Raw genomic sequence first — 19,929 nt, 5'->3', positions numbered from 1 at the left:
GAGTACTGGAGTGGGGTGCCATTGCCTTCTCCGAGCACACAGTACAAGGTATCTGATATAAAGAAACATGCAAATATAAAGTCTGATGCATATTAAAGTTTTAAAAACTATAGCAACAAGACAATGAAAAGAACATTATTACAAAGATAAAAGTCATTTTATTCGACTTACATACTATAAAGAAAATAGTAATAAGAGAAAGTATAGTATGCATTTTTATTTATTTTTAGTCCATGAGCCACTTGAGAGAAATTCAGAAGTATTTAGCACTGACTCGTTAGCAAACACTTGAGTTTATTCAAAACTGCTTTAGATTGGATTTTCTGAATCTATTTTTAGTTATGATTATTTAACTAACAGATAGTACAGGGAGACGAAATGCACGCAATGAGTACACTAGAGTGTAAAGAAACAAACGCCTCAACTGAAGTTTTCCCTACTGAGAACCAAAGAAAAGTTATCAGGGCATAAAAGAACTTGTCATTCTCATTTCCCCCTTTTTTAAGCAAACAGATTGATAATAAAATGAAAACATGCTGAAGAAAACTATGCAGTCTTCTTAGGCTGCTCAGTTCACCATCTGTTTGACACAAAGTTGACTATATCTGGAGGCAATTCCCAGGGCAAACTCAAGATGCCACTTTACTTTCTAAGTAAACTAGAAGGCTAGATACTCAGAACTTTTGAGTTGTCATCAGGCTACATAAGTAGGAACAATGAAACACAGTTCTCAGAAGATGTTTGTTAGGTATGTTAACATTTTAACACAGTATCTTAACATTTAATTAAGAACAAAAAAAAAAAAAAAAACCCAAGTACTTCCTACTTTTCAAGTTTTCACGTTTTAAAAAAATTACTAGTAAAGCATATCCAAGAGTCAAAAATCACTGTTTCTGCACAAGAAAAACTATGCTAATCCTTTGTAACGTTCATTTAAGATGGTAAGTAAGAGACCGTACCTATTGTTAGTAGTCAGATCACACTGAAACCCGGAGGCCTGGTGTGAAAACCTGACAAGCGGGCAGCGGGCATTCAGGATCCTCTGGACTCCCACGCAGCCTGGGCCAAACTGGTCTAGGCACTCTCCTATCACAGACAGGATCTTCTGAGTTGCAACTCTTTCCGAAGGAACGTTTTTCACTTGAAATTCCATCAGAAAATTTCCTGAGGTCTGAATAATAAAAACATTAGCAAATAGGAGCTTTTTATAAAAAGGAACTTCTGAAACTTTTCTAAAAAGATGCTCTAAGTCATTTCTGGTCAAAACACACACACAAAAAAAAAAAATTAATAACCATACAGACACAAAAAATTCTCCATGCAATCACAGCCAAAAGCAGACCAAAAACCCTCAATTGTCAAAATGAAAAGACAATTGATAGACTAGGAGAAAATATCTGCAAACAGTTCAACTGGACAAGGGCCAATATATACAAATGGCTCATACAACTCAATGACAAAAACAAAAACCAAAGAAAAAAAAAAAGACCCAATCAAAAAATGTGTGCAAGACCTAAACAGACATTTCTCCAAAGAAGACACACAGATGGCCAATAGTCACATGAAAAGATGCTCAACATCACTAATTACTAGAGAAACATAAATCAAAGCTAAAATTAGGTGGGAGGTTCAAGAGGGAGGGGACATATGTATATCTATGGCTGATTCATGCTGCTGTATGGCAGAAACCAACACAATACTGTAATGCAATTATCCTTCAATTAAAAATAAATTTAAAAACAATTAAATATCACCTCACACCAGTCAGAACAGCCATCATTAAAAAGTCTACAAATAATAAATGCTGGAGAGGGTGAAGAGAAAAGGGACCCCTTCTACATTCTTCATGGAAATGCATATTGTGAAGCCACTATGGAAAACAGTAAAGAGGTTCCTTTAAAAAACAAAAATAGAGCTACCATATGATCCAAAACTCCATCTCTTGAGCATCTATCTGGAGAAAAATCTGAAAAGATACACGCACCCCAATGCACGGCAGCACTATTTACAACAGACAAGACATAGCAGCAGCCTAAATGTTCACTGACAGATGAACAGATAAAGATGATGTGATATACACTCACACACACACACACACACACACACACACACACTGGAATACTACTCAGCCAAAAAAAAAAAACGAAATAATGCTATTTACACAACATAAATGGACCAAGGATTACCATGAAGTCAGAAGGAGAAAGATAAATATATGATACCACTTATATGTGGAATTTAAAATATGATACAAATAAACTTATTTATAAAACAGAAACAGACTCATAGACATAGAAAACAAACTTATGGTTACCAAAGGGTATGGGGATAGGGAAGGAGTAAATTAGGAGTTTAGAATTAGCAGATACAAACTGCTATATATAAAATGAACAAGGTCCTACTGTATAGCACAGATAACTATATTAAATATCCTGTGATAAACCATAATGGAAAAGAATATGCAGAAGAATAGACACAATATATGTATAATGGAATCACTTTGCTGTACACCAGAAATGAACATGACACTGTAGATCAACTTATACTTCAATAAAAACACTAAAAAAATCTTCAGTTGTCTTTTGATTCTCTAAAGTATAAAATACTAACTTGAAAGATCATTGGTTTTTTATAACTGACTTATGTAATACTACACACAGAACCACAGACTCTGAGAACATATATATATACATGCCCTTTCCAAGTCAGCCTTTCCATTTTCATAAGATCTGCAAACCCACAGTAGTTATAACAGGAAATACATGCATGAGAAGAGCAGATCAACAGAAGGAAACAGACAATATAACTAGATGTAACTATAGGCATTTAATAGTTAATAAAATGAACTCTGCAAATTACTGTAGAAATGCTACTGAAAGAATGAGTCAAGTGGCCATCAAAAAAAGAAACTAGACTAGTCCAAAACCAAAATAAATTCAACACAGAGCAAAGACTTCAATAAAAAAGGTTTTGAACAATAAAATACCAGAATACAATGGGAGAATGTTTATACAATCATAAAGGATTCTCTAAGCATGACACAAAATTCCAGAACACACAAAAGAATATGAATGAATAAAAATGAAAATCATCTTAAGGCCAAGCATATTTATTACTAGACAGAAGACAAATGAAGATAATAATACATGTCATATAAAGGGATAATGTCCCTAATTTATGAAGGGTTTACACAGAGCCGAATTCTACAAATGGCCAAAAACATTTGAATAAGAAATTAACAGAAGAAATAAAACTGAGCAAGAAACATAGTAAAAGATGTTCTTGTTTTCCAGAAACTAAGAGGAAATTAAAACACCAATGAGGTTTTTTTTGATTATCAGTCTGGCAAAAACAAAAAGGCTGACAGGACCAGCTTTGATGGGTGAGGAGAAACACATCCATCCTGACAAGAGGAGTGTAAACTGAGACATACTTTTGGGACAACTTCAATATTGAAATAGCAAAACTTTGAATATGTAAGATTTTGATTAGTTACTAAAATCCTAGGAAATCACCCCAAAGGAATGCTAATACAAATGAGCAGATTTACAAAGCTGTTCACTCACTGCAGCACTATCTGTGTGGTAGAATACCTTCTAAAACCTCTATCTAGCTTAAAGCCCTCTACCCTCAACCCACCCCTCTTCAAGAACTCATTCCTCCTGAAAGGATGAAGGCCCTGACAATGCATGTGGACCAGACAGGGTTGCTGACGTGAGCAGCATGGAGGCTCCCCTCACCACCCAGTGTTTCCACCAGGAACTGCAACTGAGGGGCAGAGGCTACCAGGTGGCTGAAATGGAACTCAGAAACTTTGGGGCAGGCACATGCTACACCACCAGGATGAAAAAGTAAAGAAAATCAAAGTGGGGTGGGGAAAGGAGAGTGAAGGGGAGGAAGATATTAAACAAAGCAAAACATGGAGAGAAACAGACCCTTTGTGGATTGTTGATAGTTTATACTTTAGTTCTAGTCTTTTCCCAGGACTCACCCACACTCCTGACTCCTGACTCCTGAGTTCTAGGATGCTTCCTCTACTTCTGTTTGTTTAAGCTGCTCTGGGTTGGTTTCTGTTACGCACAACCTAAGAATATCACCTACTCTAGTTGGCAATAAAGCAGGAAAAAAGATACTGCTCCCTAACTAACGAAAAAGGACTGGTTATGAAATAAATTATGGTGCATTCATTCAATAGAATATTCTGCAGCCATTTTTTAAAAGGATACAGTAGATTGAAGCTAAGACATATTTATAGATTTAGTTATAATCTCTTCCTAACTGTCCTCAACTCAGGCTGAAGAATAAAACAAGTCCCGAGAATTACAAACCAAGGTGGGGTACCGAGACACACAGAGCACCAAGAGGAAGGAGAGGTTCATGACGGCATACAGCAATCAAAGAAGCTGCTTTATGGAGGACGAATTTAAAAGTAGTCCTGCTTTTTGTTGCTGTTAATTTATTTTTATTTATTTAAAAATTAAAATTAAAAAATGCTCCTGTTTTTCATTATATTTCTAAAAAGTTTCTATTAGCAAAGCTATTATAATCTTAAATAAGCACATATTTCAGAATATAAGTATATAACAACACTGCTTAAGTTAAACCTACATACAAAATTATGTCAAACTGTTTAGTGAGACTGAAGCACTGTCTTTTAAAATACTTTTTTAAAACACTGTCTTTTAAATAGCTCTTTAGTTCAGAAATCTAACATCCAACTAAGTTTCCAACTCCTTCCTCTACTTCCAACAGAAAAAAAACTGTTTCTTACTGTCTACCAATCCTCTCATTCTATGAGTTGGTTCTACAGCACCAATCCAGTTTTACAGCTAGGAAAATCAAGGCACAGAGAAGGTAAATAACTTACCCATTGTCACACAGCTGTAAGTAGAAGAATGATTAATCTGCAGTGTGGCTCCTGAGCCCAAGCTTTCACCATCACAACATATTGTTAGCCATGTTAATTATTTAATATAAAAATAACCTAATACAACTTAAGTGTCCCCGCCAGAAATTTAATACAACTTCAAGTATTAAAAGCATGTTCATCTTAGTAAGACTGATCCGTTTCACTGTGATGTGTTTTATATTCCTTGGCCAGTTTTGACTCTGTAATTACACACCAAGCAGATAGGCACTGTGTGGGATGAGAAAACGAACAGACGCGGTCCCTGTTCTGCCCACACTTATGATACAGTGAGAGACACAGATCAACCACTAACTAAATGTAACCCAGGAGGAATCTAGAGACAGAAAGATGAGCAAGACACTGCAAAAAAGGAGTGATTAATTTTGACTGGAGCAAAAAAAAAATCAAGTATGGTTTTAAGAAGGTGGAATCAGAACTAGGACTTGCAAGCTGCTTAGGAATGGCAGTCAGGAATGGAAGGAAACAGCACTCCTCAATGAAGAGACATAACAATTGTTTCGTTGTTATCCACATCATAAAAGTGCCTTACAATTAGGTAATTAAGTGATATAACTGAAAAACTGGTGTGTGAAGATACAGAATGAGAAATTATCACTAAAATGAATTATGAAACAGATCATTTCAATTCTCTGTTAAAAAGAACAATTCTAAGTTTGTGGATGATCCAATCTGTGTTTTAAGGTAACTTCAGCAGAACCTGAGGGCTAGAATACCAAGGCATAATGCAAGGAATACGTGGAAAGCAAGATGTTGTTATAATCATTTAACTGAGAAGTTTTAAGGGACCCTGTGACTGCAGCTTTGAGGATGTAAATGAAGAGGCAGGCCTAAAAGATTAGCTTAGATTTCTTTGCTTAGGTGACAGCAAATATCAGGAAAGCTAAAATGCCACTAATTAACATGTGACATGTAAATAACTTTCATAAAAACCTTAAGAATATCAACAAGGAGATTAAGATAAACTTTTGTTTTCAAAATGTTAAGTTTGACGTTTCAACTAGACAGTCACACAGAGATTATTAGTTTGAAATACATAAGAAAGAAAAGTCATAGAAACCTAAGATTGTACAAAAATGCAGAAGTTTTTCCAAATCAAAGTTGTAATTAAATTAAAGCCCCTCTTATACTGTTTGGGATGATACCAGACACACTGATTAACTTTACTCTGTCAGACATGCATGTTAATAAACTATAAATGGGATATAAAATCTCTAAACTGTAAATGGAAAGAAGGTAAGGGATGAAAGGGCAGAATAAAGAAAGAATTCAACAGGAGGAAGAAAGGAAGGAAAAGCAAAGGAAAAGCATAGAAAATAGGAAATAAAAAATTAAACAGTAGAAATAAAATCAAATTTTACCAGTAATAATAAATAAAAAGACTCAAAGATTGGACTAAAAGCATAAAATTCAGTGATTTGCTATTTATATCCAAAATATAACAACATATGTTATGTTGCTGAGAGAAATATCAACAGTCTCAGAAAGAGCCTCTTGATGAGGATGAAAGACTGAAAAAGCTGACTTAAAACTCAACATACAGAAAACTAAGATCATGGCATCCTGTCCCATCACTTGATGGCAAATAGATGGGGAAAAAGTGGCAAACAGTGATGGATTTTCTTTTCTCAGGCTCCAAAATCACTGCAGAGTATGACTGCAGCCATGAAATTAAAACATGCTTGCTCCTTGGAAGGAAAGCTATGACAAACCTAGATAGCATATTAAAAGCAGAGATACCACTTTGCCAACAAAGGTCCATCCAGTCAAAGCTATGGTTTTTCCAGTAGTCATGTATGGATGTGAGAGTTGGACCATAAAGAAGACAGCACCAAAGAACTGATGCTTCTGAACTGTGGTGTTGGAGAAGACTCTTGAGAGTCCCCTGGACACTAAGATCATCAAATCAGTCAATCCTAAAGGAAATCAACTCTGAAAATTCATTAGAAGGACTAACGCTGAAGTTGAAGCTCCAATACTGTGGCCATCTGATGCGAAGAGCTTCAGTTTAGTTGCTCAGTTGTGTCTGAATCTTTTCGACCCCATGGACTGCAGCACGCCAGGCCTTCCTGTCCGTCACCAACTCCCAGAGTTTACTCAAACTCATGTTCATTGAGTCAGTGATGCCATCCAACCATCTCATCCTCTGCAGTTCCCTTCTCCTCCCTCATTCAATCTTTCCCAGCATCAGGGTCTTTTCAGATGAGTCAGTTCTTCACATAAGGTGGCTGAAGTACTAGAGCTTCAGCTTCAGCATCAGTCCTTCCAATGAATATTCAGAACTGATTTCCTTTAGGATGGACTGGTTGGATCTCCTTGCAGTCCAAGGGACTCTCAAGAGTCTTCTCCAACACCACAGTTCAAAAGCATCAGTTCTTTGATGCTCAGCTTTCTTTATAATCCAACTCTCACATCCATACATGACTACTGGAAAAACCATAGCTTCTCATTGGAAAAGACCCTGATGCTGCGAAAGATTGAGAGCAGGAGAAGGGGCAACAGAGAATGAGATGGTTGGATGGCATCACTGACTCAATGGACATGAGTGTGAGCAAGCTCCAGGAGACAGTGAAGGACAGGGAAGCCTGGCATAATGCAGTCCATTGGGTCTCAAAGAGTCAGATATGACTTAGCAACTGAACAAAAATGTGAAAGCTGAAAATAGTGATACAGAAGAAGGTTTCTGAGACAGATAACAAGGGGCCATCTTAATAAACAAAAAAGAATTCAAAGAAAAGGCATTTACAGAGATGATGGACATAACAATGATAAATGAACAACCCGATAAAAAGGTAACGAGTCGCCAGTCCAGGTTCAATGCACAATACTGGATGCTTGAGGCTGGTGCACTGGGACGACCCAGAGGGATGGTATGGGGAGGGAGGAGGGAGGAGGGTTCAGGATGGGGAACACATGTATACCTGTGGCGGATTCATTTCGTTATTTGGCAAAACCAATACAATATTGTAAAGTTTAAAAATAAAATAAAATAAAAAATAAATAATCATACACTTAAATGTAGCTAACATAGTCTTTGAATACAATAAAAATCAGAAGAATTCTGAGAAATGAATAAAAGCAAATAACATGAGATGTAAAAAGTATTTCAGTAACTAGGTTATGCAGATAAAACGATTAGTTAATATACACATAATCTGAAAAACACAGTAAGTAACCTTGGTCTATCCAAAAAATTTCTCAACCCCCGAAAGGAACAAACATTTTATTACATGTTTAAGATGTTCACAAAAAATGACCACATATTAGACTAATGCAAAGATGTTACAATTCCAAAGAAGCAGTATCAAATAGACTTTACTCTGTAACCACACTGCCTCTTAAGCTTAGAAATCAAGTTATAATTTTATTAAGTCCAAATATTTCCTTTATTTCTTCTAATAATTTTAACTTTGTGATTTAAAGAAATGCAGTTACCTTTTGAGCAGTAAATTTTCCAATTTCATCTAGATCCAAAAACATGTCCAAATCACATCCTAGTTTCCCAAAACTATTCACCGAGGAGCCAAAGGGTCTGACTGCACAGTCTGGAAAGTATGCAGCCGCTACATCTTCAATGAGAGAGCAGGTGAGATATCGAAGCCTGGTGTTCTCCTCTGTGAGCTGGAATTCCCTCAAGAGAGTGTTCAGCTGATCATCTACCTAGCTGGCCAAAACAAAACAACAAAACACAGAAAATGTTCAGGTCATGTTGCATAATGGTCATATTATTTCAGATATTTGATGGCTTAGGAGACTGACTTTAAAAATACACAATCTTTTTACATTGAGCCTTATTACAAATGCCCTTTAAAAAGTACTGAGGAATGAGGAAGGATACCAGCAAAATAAAAATTGGCTAGAATTAAAACTACGACTTTTCTTAGGCACTGAGTATAAAGTATTGTTTAAGGAAAATGAAAACAGTAAAGTGCTCTAGTAGAGGAGGTAGAAACCACCACAAAGCTGGACATTTAAAGGGAGTTGCAGGGGAGAGGAGAGCCAATGTTCAAGGCAAGAAACACTAGAAAGCAGCAAAGTTTCAGGAATGAAGGCCCACGATCCCCCAGTTTCTTAGAACAACAGTCCTGGATGTTTCCTAGGAAACTGGTGCTAAAATGATCATACCATGAAGGTGCATGCTGCTGCTGCTGCTAAGTCGCTTCAGTCGTGTTCGACTCTGCGACCCCATAGACGGCAGCCCACCAGGCTCCCGGTCCCTGGGATTCTCCAGGCAAGAACGCTGGAGTGGGTTGCCATTTCCTTCTCCAATGCATGAAAGAGAAAAGTGAAAGTGAAGTCGCTCAGTCGTGTCCGACTCTTAGTGACCCCATGGACTACAGCCCACCAGGCTCCTCCATCCATGGATTTTCCAGGCAAGAGTACTGGAGTGGGGTGCCATTGCCTTCTCCGATGAAGGTGCATGCTGAAGCTTAAATATTCATATTTAAAATAAAAACCACAGCCTTAAAGGCCCACAAAGTAGAGGAAATATAAAAGGTTAGAAGTTTTAAAAACTAGAAAAATCAATACCCCAAATAATATATTTTGATAAATAAAACCATAAAGAGGTTCTTGAAAAGAACTAGCTAAATCTTTGACAAGTCTGTAAGAAAAACCAAAACTAATATAAACATCATGGTATCCGGTCCCATAGCTTCATGGCAAATAAAAGGGTAAACAATGGAAACAGTGACAGACTTTATTTTCTTGGGCTCCAAAATGACTGCAGATGGTGACTGCAGCCATGAAATTAAAAGACACTTTCTTCTTGGAAAAAAGGCTCTGACCAACCTAGACAGCATATTAAAAAGCAGAGACATTATTTGGCCAACAAAGGTCCGTATAGTTACAGCTACGGTTTTTCCAGTAGTCATGTACAGATAGGAGAGCTGGACCATAAAGAAGGCTAACGGCCACAGAATTGATGCTTTCAAACTGTGGTGCTGGAGAAGACTCTTGAAAGTCCCTTGGACAGTAAGGAGATCAAACCAGTCAATCCTAAAGGAAATCAGTCCTGAATGTTCATCAGAAGGACTGAGGCTGAAGCTGAAGCACCAATACTTTAGCCATCTGATGCGAAGAGGCAACTCATTGGAAAAGACTCTGATGCTGGGAAAGACTGAAGGCAAGAGGAGAAGGGGGTGACAGAGGATGAGATGGTGGCATCACCAACTCAATGGACATGAGCTTGAGCAAACTCCGGGAGATGGTAAAGGACAGGGAAACTGGCCTGCTGCAGTCCCCGGGGTCACAAAGAGTCAGACACAACTGAGCGACTGGCCAGCAACTGCAAACATTATCAGAGCAAGAAAAAAAGAGATAAAACCAGAAATAAGATCTTTTAGTTTACAAAAAGAATGTCATATACAATTATATGTCATGTTGACAAGAGAGAGAAAACTAGAATAATCCAAAGGCCCAAAACTTTGGAAGAATGTGATTACTTCTTATGATCACAAATGGTGCATCAGGTAAGGAGTGGGGAAGGATTGATTTTACTTTTCACTCGGTCAGTATCTCTGTAATTTGAATATTTAATAATATTTGATAATAAAAACTTAAAATGTACAAAACAAGTCAAATACACATATATCAAGTTGGGGAAGTATACCTAAAAACTTACACTTTCTGCACAACAAAGTAACTGATAAAGCTTCTTGCTTGAAGGAGAAGACTGGTTACTACATTGAATGCTTGACAGTTCAGAAGTCTGGTTTAATGAATTTCTCAATTTTAAATTTAAATAACGTGACTTGAATGGAATTGCAGCCTCTGGGCCCAGGCTTGGAGTCCGGGTTATATTCTGCAACGAAGTTACACTTTCCTTCTGACAAAATTCTACAGCAGCGTAAAGACCCTAGATCAAAAACATAACAACATGAAAATTCCTAAATACTATTAATATTTTAAAATCTAAGTGGTTTGCACATATTTCAAGCAATTATCACAACATAAAACCACTATAAAAGATTAATGGTATGCAGGAACACTATAAAATGGATTAACAAAAGGAACACTATAAAATGGTATGAGTTAAGTGAAGCTGAAAATAATGCTGACACAGAAAATTAAAAGGTAAAAAAGGACCTCCCACTGGCTCCAATGCCTAAGATAATGGAATGATTTAAAGTAGTCAAATTATGACTCGGTTATAATTCTGCTTATAATTCTGTAATACTCCTATAAGGACTTCTCATATTAAAAAAAACCTCATTAAAGAAATTTAGATAAAGAAAGCTGTAGGATATTAACAGAAAATATCACTTTACCATGTGGCAGAGGCAAGAGAGCAAAAAATAACTAAAAAAAATATACATGACTGTTCAGTCAGACCATTTCTCAAATACTTACAAAACTTTCATAGAAGAAGTGGCTGTTAATAGGTCCATGCTGGGATAAGAACTTGAGAAACTTTTTCTCATTGATTTTGTCTGGGCAGTGGATCAACACAGTCCGCTGGGCCTGCTCTCGTCTCTCGTTTTGCACCTCAGAGAATCTCTTTTTTGGAGTCCTGTCTTCAGAGCCTATGAATGAGACAAAGACATTACCAACAAACACGTAAAATTTAAAGCGTCTCTTGATAAGGATATAAAGACTGTACACTTGGCTACAGTCAACTTTATCCTAACCTCATCTTATTTCTTCTCCTCCTTTATCAAGGTGAAGTGCTCCACCATTTCCTTGTGTTTACCACTCACCTTTCCACTGTTTTGATTGACTATATTCAATGAATAGCGCTAAAAAGGGAGTGTTCCACAAAATTTTCAAAGTAAAACCACTTTTATAAATACACACATAAGAAGTCTATATAAGCTGTAACATTTCAAAGTCTAAAAGAAATACTTTCAAGCCTGAGTGCAATGAAACAAAGGTGCCAAAGTCCCTTTTATAAAATAATCTTTTTAGCAAAGTCTTCTTCTTGCTGTGCTCCCAGTCCGGTCTCAGCCCCATGGCCTGAGTTTGAGGCTCCCAGTACCTTGGCCCCTTCTCACCCACGTCTCTTCCGCCACCTCCTCCTCCTCCACACTGCGCACCTACAGTGCTCTCCACACGACACCATCACACAGTGAACTTTCACAGCCTCTCTCTCTGGCTGCAATGCCCACCTTCTCATTTTCTGTCTCACAAACTCCCATTCATCCTGCAAATTGGGCTCAGGTCTGTGACTCTTCTTGGCAGAATCGCCTCCACTCTGCAATACCTCACTTCAACATCTCTGGAAGAATGTCAGTCACAGTGTTGTATTTACTTTAACAACACAGAAGAGGACCTGTCTTCCGTCCTTAGGACAGGGATGACCTCAGTCTACTGACAGCCTTTCCACCTGGTCCCTATTTTCTTCTTTTTTAATGGTCCAAGTTTTTCTCATCCACTTCTCCAGTTGTAATTACCACCTCAATCTTCTTGTTGCTGATATTTACTGACTCTACACTGATGTTCAACTGCTAATTGTAAAAGTAAAATCAAACTGCAAAATTTCATAGAGTAAATGTATAAATCCTCCTCCAGTTCTGACACCCAAGTATTAAGTGTGATACTTTTCCAGACATTTTCAAGGCATATATAAACATATACATCTGTACCTCTCCAGAGATAAACATTTTTCACATAACTGAAATTACTGAAAATGTACTGTACATTCTGTTCTGTAATACGTTTTTAAATATTTAATACACTGTCATATCTTTTCACATCAGTAGATATATATTTACCTTATTTTAAAAATAATTGCATAAGTATTCTTGGATATTTATGGTAATTTAATTAATCCTCTACGATAAATATTTAGATGGTTTATTTATCACTATCACGAGCAACACTGCAATGTCATCAGTATACAATGTCTTTGCACTTTTATGCAAGTATTTGCCTGCAGTTGGACTACTGAGGAGGAACAGAAACTGAATTTGAGAAGGAGATCGAGAAGTTTGATGAATGATGGAGAAACATGCTTGAAAAGACAGGAGGTAAGGGGGGAAGGCAGGGTCTACAGGACTAACAGCTCTGGCCCTCAACAACAGAAGGTATGAATGATGCAGACAGAACAAAGGCATGAAAGAGGGGTCAGAAAGTTCAGGTAATGTAAGTTCATTACCTTGTAAAAAGGCTTGTCAAATGTACAAAGAACACAAAGTTGGAAGGAAAAAGTAGTAAGTGCTAATATTCTAAGACAGATTCAAATTTGCAGTGGTCGTGATAACAATCTGATAAGCAAAAACACAGAGAATACTGTCCTTCATTTAGAATCAAAAACAACATAAACACAGAAGCACATAATGGGGGTGGGGTGGGAGGAGGGGAGGGATCAGCTAGCAGTAGATGTATAAAAGAAGAACAAAAGTGTGATTTGATGAAAGTTCAATATAAGCCAAGGGAATGTATTAACTTCTGGGGTGAGAATGGGAAGAAGATAGATATAGATATAAAATCCAAGTTCAAGGGGTACCGTCACTTTTTCACTATTCACTGGTCAGGCCACATGTAGAGTACACGCTCTGCTCCAGACATTAGGGATCTGAAGGATGCTGATTAACCAGAGAGCATCTGGAAAGAAGTAATCAAAGGTCTAAAACTCTGGTAGGGAAGCACTGCAAAGAAAGTAGGGATTTACAACCTGGAACAAACCAACGAGAACGCGACAGCTGCCCTTCCACTGGGGCAGCACTTTCCAGTTTTCACAAAAACACTCTCTTCTGAATCTCATAATAACCTTTTGAGATAGACAAGGTAAGTATCATTAATGATGAAAAAACAAATCAAACATCTAACAAGCTGGGTAGCCTCCTGAAGAGCTTAGCTGCTTCTTGGTTGCCTGACACATGTCCCCTGTTCTGGTAACACACAACCCTGTCTGTGAGATTGTAGGGGGCGGCTGTCAATAGCTATCTTCCCATACATGTGCCCACGCCCCACTAGGCGGGCCAGGACTCTCAAATGATTTGAAACAGCGCCTCTTGGTCCAGTAGGTGAGGGTGGCGGGGTGGGATGGGGTGATGATCAAAAACTCTTTCTTAGGATCTTTGAAATTCAGGCAAAAGATTATTCTCCCACAGGACAAAGTTGCAAGCTACTAGTGGCCATTCCTCCCCACCTCACCATTAACAACCTGTAGAAGAAGAACCTGAGATAAGGAGGCCGCCACAAGAACAGCAGAGGAAATAACTCACTCTCATCACATCCATCCAGGTGACCTTAAAGCAGTCATGTCTCCTTCTGGAGTTTGGTTACATGGTTGGTGGATCCTCCCTTTAATTTGAGTTAGTTTCTGTCATCTGCACCCAGAGTCCTGAACAATACAAATTCTTGTTCTTAAATCAGGGTTCTTTCCATTTCTCACATGAAAGCTATGTCAAAACTAAGACCAACAGGGAAATGGGAAATTAGTAGCTTTAGCTCATTATAAATATTTTCTAGCCATCAGAGCCTCATCAAAAATGAACTGACTTTTTTATGAAAGTGTGTTCCTTGTTATTAGAAAATGTAACTAGCAAAGCTTTGGCAATGAGTTCTCGCACTGAGTGAATAACTCAACTGGGTATTTCTCAATTTTCTTCTAATTATAAAATTACATAGAATAATCACCTTCTTCTCTTTAAAAACAGAAAAGCAATTCAAATGAGAATTTTGTTACTTGTTATGCCTCACAAGAATTTCTAAATATTTAGCCAGTTATATTACCCTAATGATACAAAATGAAACACATTTCTTAAGGAAAACACAAAAGTTCTACTAAATGAAGCCTTGGAATCAGAAGGGTTTATTCTTACCTTTGCCACTGAATAGCTGAATGAGTTTGAACCACTTACTCACCACCTGGACAAACTTGTTTCTGTATCTATAAAATGGACTAATAATTCCTTCCAAACTGAGTTCACATAGTTCTGTATCTCAAAGAGCATATGAAAATACTCTAAAATTAAGCCACTATGCTGCTGCTGCTGCTAAGTCACTTCAGTCGTGTCCAACTCTGTGCGACCCCATAGACGGCAGCCCACCAGGCTCCCCATCTCTGGGATTCTCCAGGCAAGAACACTGGAGTGGGTTGCCATTTCCTTCTCCAATGCATGAAAGTGAAAAGTGAAAGTGAAGTCGCTCAGTCGTGTCCGACTCTTATCGACCCCATGGACTGCAGCCTACCAGGCTCCTCCACCATGGGATTTTCCAGGCAAGAGTACTGGAGTGGGCTGCCATTGCCTTCTCCATAGTCATGTTAAATTATAATAGCTTCTTTGGCAGAAGTCTTACTTAAATTTTCAGTCACTTAAAGAGATTCTAACAGAAGCAGTTTCTACTACACACAACCCAAACAGCATTTCAATGAACTGTCATATTAAGCAATATTTCCCACTCACTGTCAATGAGTCTCTCAAACAGTCTGATGAGGACCGCAACCCTATCATTTATTTTAGGGAAAAACACTTTCCTGGTGTAGCATGTTTTAGAGTTGTTCCCAGAAATAATTTCATATCTTAAAATTCCAGCTCCAAGAAATGGTAAAATCAACATATTTTGTTTAACAGCGGGACTCGAGGTATAAATTAACTGAGCTGCAAACCACTCAGCACCTTGGGCCTCTGTCTACATCTCTAAAATGGAAACAATTATACATTTCCTGCTAGATTGCTTTAAGAATTATAAACAGCATATACGCATCTCTTAGGTTTCAAGAGGGTGGCTGGACTTCTGAACACACCAACACATAAACTTAAAACTCCTGCTGTTCCAGCCCCTGCAGGTCTGTTAACCAGGCTGATTTTGTTCAAACTGGCCAGAAGAATAAAGCAAAAGGCAGTAACTTCAGAAGCAGAGCCTCCACTGGAGGACCAGGGATCCCAGTTACTCATTCATCAAGGCATCGCTCGGCCTCCATGAGCAACTTGTGAGCATCAAAATCAGTTACATTTGTGAGCTAGGAAGCTACCGAAAAAGGAACTGTGGAATCACTACCATTACTGGCAACAATGTTTCGCCAAACTGTCAAACACTGGCAAATTATGTTCCTGGCCTGCAAACGAGCCTTGAACGACTTCGCTGCTGGACACGGAGTCCCAGAAGGCAGAAATGTCACAAACCCCGCTACGACCACGAGCCACGACGGCGGCTCTAGATTCCCCGAGCGCGGTCAGACGAGGTCGGGACACCTCTCCGATGGCCAAAGGCTCCTCGGCCGCTTCCACAGGTCAAGCGCCCGCCCGCGACTCCAGACTCTTCCTCCTGCCCTGGCCAGAGGCAGATCGCGGCTACAGCCCCGGCACCACACCTGTCTCCGCGCTCCCCGAGGACTGCTCTTCCCTCCTGAGGTCTGCGGCCACCGTTCCTGGGCAACTGAGAAGCCTGCGAAGAGGGCGCTGGACTTGGCTTCTCTGAACGCGCAGGGACAAACGGGTCAACAGCCCCACGCTGCAAGCCGCCATTGTCAAAGCGGCAGAAGCACGAACGAAGGGGCGCCGGGCTTCCGCGCATGCGCGCTGAGGCGAAAAGGATAGGAAGCCTAGAGGGTCAAACTAAGCAAAGGACGTTTCCCTTAGATAATAAGATGCGGCTTGAATAAAGATGCCTGAGCTTTCTGACATGTTTTAATATTTCCACTCTCCCGCGGTTCTCTGAAAAAAGACGCTGAAGAGAACTAGCAGGCGACTTACTCTTTTACATTGAAAATAGAACCAGAGACGGGGACATGAGGAAGAGGCGCTGACTTGGGAATCTAAGAATATAATAAATTCGACACTTTTTCTTTCCCTGGTGGCCCAGAGGTTAAACTATTTGCCTGGAATGAGGGACACCCGGGTTCGATCCCTGGGTCGGAATATCCCCTGGAGAAGGGAATGGCAACCCACTCTAGTACTCTTGCCTGGAGAATCCCATGGAGGGAGGAGCCTGGTAGGCTACAGTCCATGGGGTTGCAGAGTCGGACACGACTGAGCGACTTCACTTCAAGCCCTTGACGTGTGTTGACTTTTTTAATTCTTACAACAGCCCTGTGACGTAAGAACTCTTACTATGCCCATTTATTTATGGGGAAGTTAAGGCTTAGAGAAGTTAAGTAACATTCCTAAAGTTCTACAGCCAGACTGGGAAAGAAATAGAAGTAAACCTAGGTTTCACCGTAGGGTTTCCCTTCCTCCCTCCCTCTCTCGCTCCCTCCCTGTCATTTTTTGGTAAAATTTCCATTGCGATTTAATTCATATACTACAAAATACACCCCTTTGCTGTTGCTGCTAAGTCACTTCAGTCGTGTCCGACTCTGTGCGACCCCATAGACGGCAGCCCACCAGGCTCCCCCGTCCCTGGGATTCTCCAGGCAAGAACACTGGAGTGGGTTGCCATTTCCTTCTCCAATGCGGGAAAGTGAAAAGTGAAAGTGAAGTCGTTCAGTCGTGTCTGACCCTCAGCGATCCCATGGACTGCAGCCTACCAGGCTCCTTCACCCATGGGATTTTCCAGGCAAGAGTACTGGAGTGGGGTGCCATTGCTACACCCCTTTAGGTGCATCATTCAGTGATTTTTAGTATATTCACGAAAATGGACACCAATCACCGTTATTTTTAGAAACACTTTCATTACCTCCAAAAGAAACCTTGTGCCCCTGTCAGCTACCACCCCTAACCACCACACTCCCCCCAGCACTAAATAACCACTTATCTACTCTGTGTGTCTATGGAACTGCCTTTCTGGACATTTCATATACATGGAATCATATGAGGTTTTTTTTTTTTTTTTTTGGTCACTAGCTTCTTTCACAGGATATAATAATTTCAAGGTTGACCCACGTTGTAGCATCTATCTCACCTTATTTCTTTCTGTGGCAGAATAATATTCCATTGTGTGACTATGCCACAAGTGGGTATCCAGTCATCACTTCATGGGCCTTTGGGTTGTCTCCACCTTTTTGTTACTATAAATAATGCTGCTATGAATTTTCATGTATAAGTTTTTGTGTGAACATGTGTTTTCACTTCTCTTGGATACATACCTAGGAGTGGAATTGGTGGGTCATGTGTTTAACTTTTTGAGGAACTGTAGGCTATTTTCCATAGCTGCTGAATCATATTCATTCTCACGACTAGTTTATGAGTGTTCCAGTTTCTCTACATTCTTGTCAATACTCCTTATTATCTATTTTATTTATTTATTCCATTCTATTTTTGTTCAATAGAATTCTAATTATAAAAAGTTTTTAGACTAAGTATGTCCACACATTAATTTAACCATTTAAAAATTAAATGTAGAATTCTTGAAGGATAGTGTTTTATTTTTTAAACTGTGTGGTGGGGCTATAATTGTTCATTGGATCAGAATTCTTCTTACCATACACATGTTTATAAATGTTATTTTGTATCTACTCAATATTTAATACAAAGTTACATTCATGTCATTGAGTATTTTCTTGTTAATGACTGCTTTTTTGGAAAATCCAGTGCATATACATTTTGGTCAATAAGTTGGTGATTCTGGTTAGCTGAGGTCAGTTCATTCAGGCTTCTCTATGTCTATCAATAATTTACCCACACATTGCTAAGGAATAGGTAGATGGGGGAGGGAAGGAATGGGAGGTTGGGACTGACAAATGCAAACTATTATATATAGAATGGATAAACAACAAGGTCCCATTGTATGGTACAGGGAACCATATTCAATTCCTGTGGTTATTATAGTGGAAAAGAGTATGAAAAAAGAATATATATATATATATAACTGAATCATTTTTGCTGAAATTGAAAACCAGCAGAAATTAACACAACATTATAACTCAATTATATGTCAATTAAAAAATGTTGCTCCCATAGATTCTCTCAAACACGGGTAAAAAGAGCCAAACTTTGAGGTATTATGAATATTTGTTATAGATGGCAGCCTTAATTTATTGACTTACAGAGTTTAGCTTCTATTGTGGATTGAATCGTGCCCGTCTAAAGTTATCCTAACCCCCAGGAACTCAGAATGTGACCTTATTTAGAGATAGGGTTATTATAGATGTAATCAGTTAAGATAAGTTCATAGTGAAGCAGGGGCAGGGGGTATAACTGGTGTCCTTATAAGAAGGCAGCCAGATGAAGCCAGACACACAGAAGAATGACAAGTGATGACAAGGTGGAGACTGGAGAGATGTAGCCAAAAGATGGCTGGCAAGCCACAAAATTCTCCTACAGGCTTCAGAGGGAACACAACCTTGCTAGCACCTTGACTTTGGATTTCTGTCCTTCAAAATGGTGAGACAATACATTTCTTTTATTTTAAGTCACCTAAATGGTGCCATCTGATGAGGAGGGAAATTAGGTGCTGAGGGGCATAGAAATGAGAGACTTTTAGCATTTAGCATTTTTAAAATTATTTCATGAGTTTGGTTGCCTCGGGTCTTAGTTGTGCCGTGTGGGATCTCCGTTGCATCATGAGACTCTTCTGTTAATAGAGTACCTACTCTTAGTTGCTTTGAGACGTGTGGGATCTTAGTTCCCCGACCAGGATTGAACCTGCATCCCTGCATTGCAAAGTGGATTCTTAACCACTGGACTACCAAGGAAGTCCCAGCATTTAGTATTTTTTTTTAACAAACAGGTATTATTTTTATCACTAAAAAAAAAAAGGAATCCTTTGCAGATGGAAAGCCAATAGAAAATGAGTAAGGAAATTCTTAAATTGTGTCTACATTTCATATGCCACACAATGCTTTTTACATGTTAAGCTTGTCTTTGATAAAATGTGAAAGTGTGTGATTTAAGCCTCCAGAGGGCATATATTCAGTGGTGCTCATGTAATTATTAACTCCACACTCTCACTCTAACAAGTATTCCAATTCAGAGGATAAATTATCTGGCTACCTTACTAATGGCCTTTCAGTTCGTGGTTTCCTGTTCAAGTCATCAAGAAGGATTTTCATGTTCAAAGCTGAGTATGTCGACTAAGAACAGCTCAGCAAGCAGAAGTGCAAAAGGAAGCTTTACTAGCAGAGAAAAGCAAACTTACAACCACTGGGATTTTGAAAGGCATGAGCTATCACAGTC

At 38.8% G+C, this 19,929-nt stretch overlaps 1 protein-coding gene across 1 annotated transcript in view; it reads right to left on the bottom strand.

Moving 5' to 3' along the window:
• MTPAP (mitochondrial poly(A) polymerase) overlaps positions 1–16,364 on the bottom strand; it is a 30,396-nt gene extending 14,032 nt beyond the window's left edge. The window contains exons 1-5 of the mRNA XM_070381827.1: positions 16,188–16,364; positions 11,279–11,451; positions 10,551–10,784; positions 8,363–8,587; positions 960–1,171 (exon numbers count right to left, since the gene is read on the bottom strand). Of these exons, the coding sequence (XP_070237928.1) occupies positions 960–1,171; positions 8,363–8,587; positions 10,551–10,784; positions 11,279–11,451; positions 16,188–16,341 (998 nt within the window). The 5' untranslated portion in view covers positions 16,342–16,364. The remainder of the gene's footprint in view (positions 1–959; positions 1,172–8,362; positions 8,588–10,550; positions 10,785–11,278; positions 11,452–16,187) is intronic.
• Between the last annotated feature and the right edge of the window lie 3,565 nt (positions 16,365–19,929).

The sequence above is a fragment of the Bos mutus genome, chromosome 13 (genome assembly GCF_027580195.1).
Source record: "Bos mutus isolate GX-2022 chromosome 13, NWIPB_WYAK_1.1, whole genome shotgun sequence".
Taxonomy (NCBI): Eukaryota; Metazoa; Chordata; class Mammalia; order Artiodactyla; family Bovidae; genus Bos; species Bos mutus.
Note: the sequence above shows the minus strand (reverse complement) of the source record. Positions and strands in the feature narration are given on the sequence as shown.